Source organism: Lontra canadensis, unplaced genomic scaffold (assembly GCF_010015895.1).
Source record: "Lontra canadensis isolate GAN:19392208 unplaced genomic scaffold, GSC_riverotter_1.0 scaffold228, whole genome shotgun sequence".
NCBI classification, from domain to species: Eukaryota; Metazoa; Chordata; class Mammalia; order Carnivora; family Mustelidae; genus Lontra; species Lontra canadensis.
In genome coordinates this window covers 510206-523343 of record NW_022631222.1, presented here as the reverse complement: position 1 = coordinate 523343, position 13138 = coordinate 510206, and the positions used below count along the sequence as shown (strand labels likewise).

Below are 13138 nucleotides of genomic sequence, written 5' to 3'. Positions count from 1 at the left end.
CAATATAAAACAACTGTTGTGACTAACTGTGTTAGGAGTTTTTTTCAAAGCTTGAAAATACCTATAGGAAAGGGAACTCTAAGAAATGATAAATCTGAACAAAGAACTGAATAAAACTTTTTAAGGTTTTATTTATTTACTTGACAGAGATCACAAGTAGGCAGAGAGGCAGGCAGAGAGAGAGAGAAGGGGGAGGAAACAGGCTTACAGAGCAGAGAGCCCGATGTGGGGCTCGATTCCAGGACTCTGGGATCACCGAATAAAACTTTTAGAATCAAATAGTGTGATGGCCAAAATCAAAACCTAATGCAAGAGTTTAACAGCTCCTTAAGCAAATTAGACACAGTCAAGGAGAGCATTCAGTAACTGGGATCATTCAGAATACAGCACGAAGATATAACAAAAGGTAAAGGTAGAATGAGGAGGTCCAACCTTCCAACATCCCATTATTTGGAATCCCAGGAGGAAAGGAGTGAATGAGGTGGGGCATTATGTGAATATATAATAGCTAAAAAAACCTTCCAGAATAGATTCAGGATCCCCAAAGCCCACTGAATTCCAAGTAGCATATTTACAAAGACATCTACACCTGACCATATTATTGTGAAACTGAAAGTAAACATAGAGAAATCATTGGAAAAGCAGCCAGAGATGGTTGCACAGGATCTCTGCATTTTTTCCTATAACTGCATGTGAATCTATAGTTACCTCAAAATGATAAGTTTAATAATTTTTTAAAGCTGTCAGGCAAAAATAAATGTATTTTATTTAGGTAATTATTAGGTAGATGGACGGCTGCCTTCTCAGATGTAACAATACAAGCCAGAAACCAGTGGAGAGGTATTTCCAATGTGCTAATAGAAAACATCTGGCAACCTGAATTCTATACTCAGCAAAAAGATCCTTTAAGAGTAAAAGTGAGGGGCACCTGGGTGGCTCAGTGGGTTAAAGCCTCTGCCTTCCGCTCAGGTCATGATCCCAAAGTCCTGGGATCGAGCCCCGCATCGGGCTCTCTGCTCGGCAGGGAGCCTGCTTCCTCCTCTCTCTCTCTGCCTGCTTGTGATCTCTGTCTGTCAAATAAATAAATAAATAAAATCTTAAAAAAAAGAAAAAGAGTAAAAGTGAAAGAATGCACCCATTAGAAGGGGAGTTCTGCTCAGTTATGAAAAGATACAGAGACCAACACATCCAAGAAATGTTTGTTGAGTACTACTGTTTGCCGGCAGTGTCCTCACATGCTAGTTGGGGAGACAAAAATAAACAAATACACAAATAATCCAATGTCAGGTTACAATAACATGGGTATCCCAGGCAAACAGCTACATTTATTGCTCAGTGGCAGTAACAGAGGTTTTCTCATTCAGATTCTGTGCCAGATTTGAGAAGCATACTTGGACCTACAGCTCCACACCAGCATTTACTGGTGATATTTTGACATACATAAGCCCTTCTGTTGACATCTTTCTGTGTGACTTTTATTGAAGCACCCATAGAGAACAGAGCACATATCAGAAGTGCACAGTCAATAACTATCCTATACTGAGCACAGCTGGGTAACCAGCATTCTGAATCCCTCCCCATGTTCCTTGCAGACCCTCTGTCACTAAGGCCACCATTGTCCTGACACCAACACCACAGATTTGTTTTGCCTGTTTCTGATCTTTGTAGAATGGAAAAACAGAGTACATGCTCAGTACATACTCTCTGACTTCCTTTACTCTATATCTGTGAAATACAGTTCATCTTGTTAGTGTTTTTTCCATCATCATTTCATTTTTTGACTATATCATAATTTACTTGCCCTTTCCATTTGTGGACATCTTGGTCATTTTTACTATTTTTACTATTTTTCTAATAAATTGTTTATCTGCTTGAAAAGTCTATCGAAAGTGAAATTAAAAAAACATTTCAGACAATCAAACTAAAAAGAATTTAGCATCAGCATACTTAAGAAAAATGAAATTCTAAACCATGTACTTCAAATAGATGAAAATTATCCTAGACAGAAGGTCAGAAATACAAGAACAAATGAAAAACAAAGCGGTAAATATTTGGATAATTATTAATGAACATTGATTATATAAAACAAAAAATAATATTTTGTGGGGGTTTAAAATGGAACAAGTTCAAATATATGGCAACTCATACGAAAGGCATGAAAGTCAGGACTGTAGTAGATGAAAGTGTTACATCGACTTCGTATTGTCATGGAAGAGGGTAAAAGTATCAACTGAAAGGAAACTTTGATAAGCTGAGGATTTGTGTTGTAATTTTTAGGATAAATGGTCAGAGAAAGGAAATAGACTATATAACTTCTAACTTAATAAAGGGAAAATGAAGTACTAAAAAAAAAAAAGTCCGTAAATCCTAAGAGAGAGAACCAGGGAGAAAACACAAGCAGGACAGATTGAAAACACACAATTGAATAGTAGTTTTAAATCCAAATATATCAGTAATTATATTAGATGTAAATAGACTAAATAGTTAAAAGATAAAGATAAAAAAGATTTTATAAATGACACCTGAAATATATGGATATAAAAAATTGACATTATTAAAATTTGGTGAAAAAATATATCATGTAAATACTAACCAAAAGAAAGCTAGATCTTTATGGTAAAAAACATTACTGAAGTAAAGAGGGTTAGCATTTTACAGCAGTAAAAGATTCAGCTCACCAAGAGGATTTCAATGCCATTCTATGGCCCAGCAATCCCATTCTTCAGCACATACTCCTAAGAAGCTCCTAAAAACACATATGCAATGCAGTTCAAAGCATTTTTTTTTTAAAAAATAACCAGCCACTGGAAACAATGGGAATATCCATCAGTAGAAGAATGGATTAATACATTTTTGCATGTTAAACAATGGAGTATTACACAGCAGAGAAAATGCACTACACATGGCTGCTTGAATGAATATTACAGAAGTAATAATGAGTCTAAGAAGCCAGATATAAAAGAATATATGCATATGATTCCATTTAGATCAAATTTGAAAAGAGGTAAAACTAAACCATATTGTTCTGGGATACATACAAATGAGGACAAGAGCAAAGATGTTAATACCATAAAAGTCAGAGTATGGGGGCAGGGAATTTAATTAGGAAAGGAACCATGGTGGAGGAGCCTCTAAGGTAATGGTATTATTCCATTTCTTGCTGGGGTGGCGATAGCCTGGATATTTTCTTTATGTATATTAATGTTTTATGATCATCAGATCCCCCTTTTGGGTACTGTTTTCTAAGCATTAAAATTGGTAATAGGGGTTTTTTGGTGATTAGTTTGTGGCTTACTTTTACTTTTCATGTTATATTTTTCTACTTAAACAAAATCTTAAGTGAATATTAGAGAAAATGAATGGTCTCAGAACTAAAGGCAACACTAAGATGTTTCCATCTGAGAATAAAAATAAAATGCTAAGATCTGTTGAAAGTAGTGCTAACCTCTCTTTTCTTATATTCACCAGGTTAACTTTGAGGAATTTAAGGAAGGTTTTGTGGCAGTATTGTCATCAAGTGCTGGTGTTGGCTCCTCTGATGAAGACAGTAGTTCTTTGGAATCAAGTAAGAGGATTTCTTCCTCTTACTTCAAGTGTTGTTGTTGTTGTTGTTGTTGTTGTTTTCATTATTTATCTGTTACCTTCTGGAGTGTGATATTCAGATTGAAGACTATAGCAGGTCTGAGAACTAAATTGTAACTCCACTCCCTTACTGCCAACCTGTGTGGACTGGGATAAGACTTTGGGTTTTTTCTTCTTTTGCTTCCTTATTTGTGCAATAGTGTTGCAAAGGAGAAGCTCTATTGTTTTCCTTTATACACGGTACTTCTGCTCACCAGATGTGTGGTAGTCTGTCCCACACTAGCAATTCTCCAACACCACCTGGGTTTCCTACATTGTAACTCAGTCCTGACGTTGCCTACCTGCCGATGGCATCAGATCCCACAGGCCACAAAGTGGCCGCACTTTAGTCTCAGGTCCAGTGACTGGCTCTAAATCAGAGGCTCCCACAACCCCTTCCTCAGGTTCAATTAATTTGCATGAGGAGTTCCTAGAACTCAGGAAGACAGTTTACTTACCAGATCACTAGTTTATTATAAAAGAATGTAAGTCAGGAACAGCCAGGTGGAAGATGACACAGGGCAAGGTGTGAGGAAAGGATGCAGAGCTTCTGTGCCCTCTCCAGGCATGCCATTCTCCCCCAATCTCTATGTGTTCACCCCAGGAGCTCTCTGAACCCCATCCTGATGGGTTTTTATGCAGGCTTCATTACGTAGGTATGATGGTTCAAATCATTGGCTATTGGTGATTGAACTCCCATCTCCAGCCCGTCCCCCTTCCCTGGAGGTCAGGGTTTGTAGCTTTCCTGTTTGTAGCTTCTCCCTTCCAAAGGCCACTGGGTCTGCTCAGAGGTTCTCTTGTTTTCTCTCTGCTGACCTTCAGATCACATGGTTGTGTCCCTGGGCAACCAGCCTCCAACCGTAGGGGCTTTCCAGAAGTCACCTCATTAACATAAACTCAGGTTTGGTTGCTCTTGTCACTTAGGAAATTCCATGGGTTATAGGAGCTCCGAGCCAGGGATGAGATGAAGAGCAAATGTATACTTATGATAAATCAGGGTATCATAAGTGTCAAATAATATCATGTGCTATGCTTACAGCATGGGCTGTTAACAAGATAAAGTAGACGTAGAGCAGCTGAAGTTTTGAGAATTGAAACCTTAGTGCAGACACAGGTGTATCCAGACCACGGAGGTTGGCAGAGCAGGCAGGATGCCAGCAGCCAGAGACAGACCTCGCTGTGTCTTTTGTCAGACAGTAATGTTGCGTTGTGCTGGTAGGCCTAACTAGACTCCCGTTATGGGAATGGGGCTGCTGGGGCAAAGATAGCCCAAGTGGAAGTGGTGTCCGGAGGGGGGTTGCCCTCTGGCTTTGGTAGTGGTCAGGAGGTGGAGGGAGGGTTTGGAGAATGGTCCATTCAGGGACATGTAGATTGTGGGGTAAGGGTGAGAAGATGCTGACAGACATTGTTGTTAGTACCTGCTCCATCAGACTTGAGACTGTGAGTGGCAGCCATACTTCCGACCCATCTTGGCTGTCTCTGATGAGTATTGGGCAGGTGAGTGAAAGGGGGCATGGGGCACTGTGTTAGAAGTTGGAGACATGCAATTGATGAGCAGATCGGGCAGGGAGCTCTTTCCCTCGGCCCCCGGCAGCCTCCTGCCATGGCGGATCCTGGGTCTGGAGAAGCTACGTGACTGGATAGCAGGGATAGCAGTGTGGGAGGGCTTGGGGCAGGGAAGTGGGAAGTAGAAAGAATGAGAGCTCACATTGATTGTCTTCAGTGTACCAGATTCCCTGAGGTTCTTCAGATGAGGAACTGAGGCCTAAATTGTGAAGGGATTTATTTGTTCAATATCCCACAGCTAGTAAGTGATGACCAAGACTCGAGTCACAGTTTTCCAATTGCAAGCCCCGGGCCCTTTTATATGCAGTGTAGACAGAACCCACTCCTTCCACTGCCGAAGGCTGCAGAGCACCTGGGTATAGTGCGGAGAACCTTGCCATGGGGGGAGCGGTGGGAACCATGTGTAGGACCCTCAGGGCATTCACTGGTTGCTTTATCTGACACTTTTCTTCCCTAAGAGCTGAAGAAGACCACTGGCCTTTAGGAACACAGGATTTGGGAATGTGTACACGGTGATGGCATACAGGAATGGAAAGGTGTGGAATCCCTGACACTGCAGGTCCCCTCCCATGCTGGAGAGTGCATGGAGCTTCTTTTTTTCTTTTCTTTTTTTTTTTGTTAAAGGTTTTATTTATTTATTTGACAGAGAGAGAGGGATCACAAGTAGGCAAAGAGGCAGGCAGAGAGAGAGAGGGAAGCAGGCTCCCTGCTGAGCAGAGAGCCCGATGCAGTGCTCGATCCCAGGACCCTGGGATCATGACCTGAGCTGAGGCAGAGGCTTTAACCCACTGAGCCATCTGGGCGCCCCCATGCTTGGAGCTTCTAAACATAAAACTGGATCTGTGGATGCACGCTCAGTTCCTCCAAAGAGAAAGGAACTATTCTAGGACTTGGAGGTTTTTTCCACTTATTCTACTTTTTTGTTGTTTTCTTTGTTTTTTTTTTCTTTTCTTTTGGATTTCAAAGGTTTTTAAAGGGTCATATGTGTGGCCTGACACTCATTGCCTCGTGCCAGCCAAAGGTGGGGAGTATCAGAGGCACTCTGAGTTTTCTGTGCTTGGTTTCCTTAATGTACCCCAGCTTCCCACTTCCTGCCTGATAGAACTTTCCCCTCTTCCTCAACCACCTCACTGTGGAAGCTTCTTCCTCCGCCCCTATTAATCAGCCTGCAGCCTCTCTCTAACCAGAAACCATGCTCAGATGCAGGAGCCTGGATTCACTGGTCCTCACTTAGCCTTTTGGCAGCTTTTTGGTGGGAGCCTTTTTCCATGTTTGTAGCTTCCCCCTTCCAAATGCCACTGGGTCTGCTCAGAGTTTCTCTTGTTTTCTTTCTGCTGACTTGGACACTTTGCCCTCCTCTTCAGCACATCACATTCCTGTTGTCCAGGGTGATTGGCATAGTGTCCATAATTACCTTCAAGTACCCCAGTGAGGTGAGCAATGCTGTATTCACCCTGAGTGTTGTCAGCTGCCTTAAATGTCATGCTATCACTTCACAGTCTATCTATCCCATGTGGAGCTCGGCATCTTCCTTCCTCCACCCCAGTGTCTGTCTGCCACTGGTATCACTGTGCTTCCATGTGGCCAGGCTATACCCAGCCCCCTCGTCTGATGCGGTCCTAAGGGCAGGGGCTGTGGCCTGGCTATTGGGGACATGGAAGAAAGGAATAGTGTGGTACTTGGCTCAAAGGAGCATGACACCTCTCAGTGAAATGCTGCTCAGTTTTCCTGGCCTGGCCTTTCTTCACTGGACCCTATGCCTTTTTGTCCAGCCAGCCCACTCTGGTTACTTTTCTCTGAACCTGTGTCCTGTCCTGGTCACTGCCATGATGCCCTCCCCAGTCTGTCTCCTCCCCACCCAGATTCCACACAGAGTCAGTGTTGTTTGTTCTCTGTCTTGAGAGGCCCCAGCTGCTCTGTACAGAAGTGGATAGGTCAGGAAAGAAGAAGGATATACAAGGGGTTGTTAGGGTTTAAGGGATTGTCATGAATCCCAAACTAAAACCCGAGCCTGCCTCTGTGCCAGACTTCAGACCTGCAAAGTTTCAGCCTTCGGGGCTGTGTGTGTGGTTCACGCCCACAGTGCCCTGATGGTCCTGCACAGCTTGGGTCCAGAGGTGAACAGGGTGGGAAGTGACATTCTGATCTCAAGAGCAGTATGTCGCTGGATTATTGGAGGGTTTTTCCCTTTTTTTCTAATAAGCCATTAGTTCTAGTCTTCTATTATATAAACAAGAAGTCTTTTTTTTTTTTAAATTTTTTATTTCTTTTCAGTGTAACAGTATTCATTGTTTTTGCACCACACCCAGTGCTCCATGCAATCTGTGCCCTCTCTAATACCTACCACCTGGTTCCCCCAACCTCCCACCCCCCACCCCTTCAAAACCCTCAGATTGTTTTTCAGAGTCCATAGTCTCAAGAAGTCTTTTCTTATTAGTAGTAGTCTTTTACTCCACAAAAAAAGCAAAATATGCTCAGAAAACACTCAGGGACACCTGGGTGACTCAGTTGGGTTAAGTGTCTGCCTTTGGTTCAGGTCACAATCCCAGGGTCTGCTTTCTGCCTCTGCCTGCCACTACCCTTGCTTGTGCACGCATGGTCGCGCACTCTCTCTCTCTTTCAATCTTGGACAAATAAATAAATAAAATGTTTTAAAAAAGAAAAATTTAAACAGCACATAGGGTTTAGCGTAGAAAGTCCCTGTCTCCCAGCCTGGGTGTCTCAGTCCTGTGCCTGAGGGTTAGGGAGAATCGATTGACTGCTGTTAACTGTTCTCTGTGTTCTTCCAGACGTTCTCTGTGTGCATCTGTGAGAGCAGCACTCCACATCTTGGAATGTGTTGCAGCAGGGTGTGTGGGCCCCCCACCAAACCTCCTGTTTTCTTTCCAGCGGCCTCTCGTGCTGTCCCACCAAAGTACGTGAGCGGCTCTAAGTGGTACGGTCGCTGGAGCCGGCCCGAGCCTGAGCCAGGTGGCCCTGCAGTAGGAGCCAAATTTTTACCAGAACAGCAGGCCTGGACCCCTGGGAGAGGCCAGCTCCGCCGCTCTGCGTCTTTGGAAAGTGTGGAGGTGGGTCCAGTTCCCTTTCCCTACCCCGGGTCGCCATTTCATTAGTCATGGTGACATGACTACAAGAGAATGTGAGGACAGGTGGGCATTCCTGGGCATCTCAAATCACCGGAAACATGGGTACACATTGGGAAACGACATTTCATTCTAAAGCATCTCTGGGTCTGATTGTCTGCAGGGAAGTTCTGGCCAGCAAGTTACTCCTTTAGATATTGGGGCAGCGGAGAATTGGTGCCCAAATCACTTGTTTCTTTCCCTTCCCTGCTTACCACCACCAGCTTTCCCCCAGCACTGCAAGAAGACTGGTTTTATGGTTTCATAGGAGTGAGGAAAGAAAAGGAAGATGCTCTTCTGATGCTCCTGCAAGGTTAGGAATTTGGAAGTACCAAACCCACAGTCCCACCTGCCTTGAATACTTAGAACATACCAAGGCCCACACACTTAAAATTTGGTGAAGATGTACCAGACACCTCCCGGGGCTTTGGGGGTTAATTCTAGCCCTGCCTGTCCCTGAGTTGTTCACTGCCGCTGGGACCAACCCAGGAGATGGGCTGCTGGAGCCCAATAGCCTTTGTGTTAGGAAATATCCATGAGCAGAGCCACAGCTTCAAGTTAACTATGGATTCCTTAGACCTATTTTCAAGAATTTCAGAAGGTTCCTGGTTCCTGCTGTCTGTGATGTATACTTTGTCTGGTGGGGCTTTATGGGGACTTATTTTTAGTAAGACAGCTCTGGGCCTCTCACATTAATTTGTTTATGTGTTCAGCATTTGTTGAGGCAAACATATCTACTTTAATCCTGGAGTCCCTTTGCTCAGGGGTGTTATATGCGTAGACAATACCAGCAAACCTCAGGTGTTCACTTTTTTATCCTCTTTAATTTTTGGTCCTTAGAGTTGGAGGTCTGAGGCATCAGCTCTATCTCCATTGTACCATTCTGCTTGGTAAAACCATCTTGGATCCCTAGAATTAGAACAAAGGAAAATGTTGTTTTTAAGGTTGTTGGTTGGGCTGAATGCATTAGAAAAATTCCACTCTCATTTCAGTGCTGGCTCTGAGGGGTGCTGAGTCTTGGTCAACTTGGCATTCCTTCCAGGATCAGTCGTGGGAAACACAGCACCTGTCAAAAGCAGACTTTGACTTTTAGTTGGCTGACTTGGCCACAATAACGAGGTTTTCACTTGAGTCAAGTGTTTCTTGGTGGCCTGCACTCTGCATGGTGCAGCTTGCAAAGGGCCCTGAGGTGTCAGGTGTTTGCTACACATCATGCTGTCCCTGGAGCTCTTGGAGAGACAGAGAAAGCCACTCTCCTTCCAACTGTTGGCTGAACTGATAAGGATGATAAGGGATGGGGTGCGGAGAGGTGAGGACCATTAAGCTTATGTCAAGATGATGTGGTGTGATGGCAGGTTGACCATGCCCCACAGCAACTCCTCTCCAGTGCTAGTGTCTGAAGCCAGTGACACAAGGACCTGTTGATTGGGAAGCATTTTCTCTCCTTTTAGGGTACAAGTGCCTGATGATGTTTTTAGTGTGAACTACTGATTTTTGGTTTATGTTGAGGAACTTCCTGTGTCCCTGTGTCTACACTGTAGCACTTAGTCTGTGAGAGGGAGCTGCTCTGTGTCGGCGCCTCTTGGCCTGGGTGCAGAGCCCTCCTGCAGGTGTGGGCTTTCCCTCGAGGAGCTACATCTCACCAGCTTGTTGTTCCTCTTCCTCAGTCCCTTCCCTACCCCAGAACATACCTTTCTGTCTGTTCCTGGAGCTCTGGCCACTGCCGCATACTCTGGGGAATTTATATCTTTCTCTTCATTTTCACAGAGTCTCAAGTCAGACGAAGAAGGTGAAAGTGCTAAAGAACCTCAGAATGAGTTGTTTGAAGCACGAGGTAAAGCCACAGCTTCATGGTTGGTGCTGCCTCCCTTTGACCAGTGCTTTGAAGTTCAAGGAGCTAGGTCATTAGGCAGTGAGCCAACCATGTGTAATTTCCTGGGAAGCATGCAGAGTGGGTGGTGTCCCTGGGGAGCCCCCTATTCCAGAGGTAGTCCCAGCTGGGAGGTGGTCACTTGATCCTCAGCATCCCCTGGGGACAGACCCTTAGAGGCCGCTGGCTCAATGAGCAGTATGTCCTGCCCTGTCTCATATTCTGTGAGGACCTGTGTGACCCCAGCTGGCAGGCATGGCCTTCGGGTGCTCTCAGTCCTGTTGTACTGCCTTCTTGATGTGTCAGGCCTCGGCAGATCCTCTTCCTAACTGTGTGCAAGCAGTCTTGGCAGCTGTCAGCGGCCCTGTCTGTGCTCCAGTAGAAATGCCAGACATAATCCTGGTCCTCGGGAGCCTTGCAGGAATAACCAGAAGGCAGCAGCAGTGTACCCACATGTGGGTCTGTGGATGCCCTGAGCATGTCACAGGGCAGAAAGTACAGAAACTTGATTCAAAGGGAGAGACCTGAATTGCCCTTGAATTTCTGTTGGATTAAAAATCAGCAGCTGGAACCAAGCATGCTCTAGATTGTGGTCCTTAAGGACAAGGGCCACTGATCGTTGTTTACTTTGGTGGATGTCTGAGGAACTGACCTGAGCACCCATCTGTGCTGCTGGATGAACATAGATCAGGAAGAGCAGCCAGGCCACCACATCTTAACTGCCTCGGCCTCGAAGTATAAATTTAGGGCAGGAGAGGAAGGACTGGCTGGGAACGTTGTACATGGTGGGATTTGGGGTCTTCACCTGCAGGTTCCTCCTAGCCTTGAGCAGGAACCTTTGCACTGGATTAGAGATGACAGTAGTGCATGAAACTCATATCAGACCTCAGAGGATTGATTTACCTCCTCCACCATTCCTGAGGAAAAAACCCTAGTATCAGAGGTGTTTTTAGAAATTTCATACTCTTTAAGCTAGAAGGGATCTCAGAGAAGGCATTTTCCTCAGCCTGGCACAATGCTGTTCGTGAGCACACAGGCCAGTATGGACTGGCCGTGGAGGGGATGTCTGGCTTGAAGCAAGGCTCATCCATGGATGGCTTCTCATGGGCATGCCCACGACTGTGTTCTTCCACAAGTTGTCTCTCTGGCAAAGCTCAGAAACATAAGTTTCTCAAAATTGTTTTTTAAATAACTTGTCTAGTTTTTTGGGTTTTATTTTTATGTGTGTTTTTGGGGGTTTTTTTGTTTGTTTTTTTTCTTTTTGATAAATACAAATAATACAGCCTTCTTTTATGTGCTTTCAGTGGTCTGAATTCTGACTTAGGAGGCTCCCTTTAGAAAAAGCTTTCCCCACATGGACCACAACGTTCCCACCACTGACATTTTATTATGCAAATCTGCAAACACAGAAACGAACAGCCATGTACCCATCACCTTTGACGCTTTGCTACTTGAGTGTCCATTTGCCTGTCCCTCTGGTTTCAGAGTACATTGCCAGCATTGGTGTGTTCCCCTCAGTTTGCTTCCACCTAAAGCATAGGGTTTACCTGTCACTCTCCCTGCTTCAGGTCAGCTGCCAGCTTGGGGTTCTGAGGTCTTTGGGTGTCTCCAGAAGCCCTGCAGCCCCTCCTTGGACACCCCTGAGAGCCGGGTCCGGGGCATCTGGGAAGAGCTGGGTGTTGGCAGTAGTGGCCACCTCAATGAGCAAGAGCTGGCCATCGTCTGTGAAAGCATCGGGCTCCAGGGACTAGAGAAGGAGGTGAGAGGGGCCAAGGCAGACCACACTGGAGGACGGGCTCTTTGCGATGGTCAGATTGATGTTGGGTCTGGGGAGTCCCTTTACTCTCCAGACACTGATGTGGTTGTACTACTTTCTGGTCAGAAGTCTTCTGATAACTCCCAGTGCTGCTGCTGAGGTCTGCACCCACGCAGGTCACAAGTGGCCTGCCTCACTGACATCTGAGCATCTTCACTCCTGACCCTTCCTCTGCCTAGAGTACACTAACCCCTTCTTGCATTGCTCAGGTCTACCATCCAGCCCACATATCATGCCCTCTGAAGCAGGCTGTGCTCCCCAGGGGCTGAATTCACCCCTCCTTCTTTCTGCAGGGGTGGGCAGTGGTGATGGGGAAGCTCCCCCTTGGTAAAATTCTTCTTAGCCCTGCTGTCCTTGGTAGTTCCTGAACTGCTGGGGGCCTAGGGCACCTTCCATATGTATGTCTTCTTACCATCCAGTGAGTTCCTGGCATGGTAGACTCTGAATGGATATTTGTGGAATTAGGAAGTGCAGGTGGCATCCATTCACAGCAGGGTGGAAAGTGACCAGGTGTGGAGATGTCACAGGCCAGAGTCAAGGGAGCTCAGAGTCTCCCAGACAGTTTGAATTTGGTAAGGATGAGCAGACTGCCCAGCTTGGGGAGGGAAGGCCTGGGTGGTGGTGGCCTCAGCACTGGTGTGGTGGCTTTTGTCTAGGAACTGGAGGATCTGTTTAACAAACTGGATCAAGACGGAGACGGCAGAGTGAGTCTTGAGGAATTTCAGCTTGGCCTGTTCAATCATGGGCCCACTTCACTTCCAGAATCTTCCACTCCTGTCAAACCGAGCATATCCTGGTCTCATTACCAGGTAAAATGGGATGATTAAGCCTTGAACCACAGCAATAAGTGCTGTTGCTCTCTGGCCTTCAGCATCTTCGCAGACCTGGGAGTTGGTGGGGGTGTGTACACGTACGTGTGTTAGTGGGAGGCCATGTGACCCAGATTCTAGAACCACACAGGTCTTGTGGCTGATCTGGCATTGCCCCTCCCTAGCTGTGTGTCCCTGTTTGAGTTACTTGCCTTCTCTGAGCCACAGGCTCTTCATATGTAAAATGGGTGCCTCATAAGTATTCAATGAGGTTTACCTGGCAGCCTTCCTTGGTTGTGGGATAGGCTGCCGTCCAGTAGGAGAGCTCCTTCTC

At 45.5% G+C, this 13138-nt stretch overlaps 1 protein-coding gene across 2 annotated transcripts in view; it reads left to right on the top strand.

Moving 5' to 3' along the window:
- The window catches only part of NINL (ninein like), a 156933-nt gene that overhangs the window by 85955 nt on the left and 57840 nt on the right, over positions 1 to 13138 (top strand). For both annotated transcript variants that reach the window (XM_032849436.1, XM_032849435.1), the window contains 5 exons: positions 3469 to 3565; positions 8077 to 8255; positions 10077 to 10143; positions 11748 to 11938; positions 12652 to 12804. In XM_032849436.1, coding sequence (XP_032705327.1) covers positions 3469 to 3565; positions 8077 to 8255; positions 10077 to 10143; positions 11748 to 11938; positions 12652 to 12804 — 687 coding nt within the window. The remainder of the gene's footprint in view (positions 1 to 3468; positions 3566 to 8076; positions 8256 to 10076; positions 10144 to 11747; positions 11939 to 12651; positions 12805 to 13138) is intronic.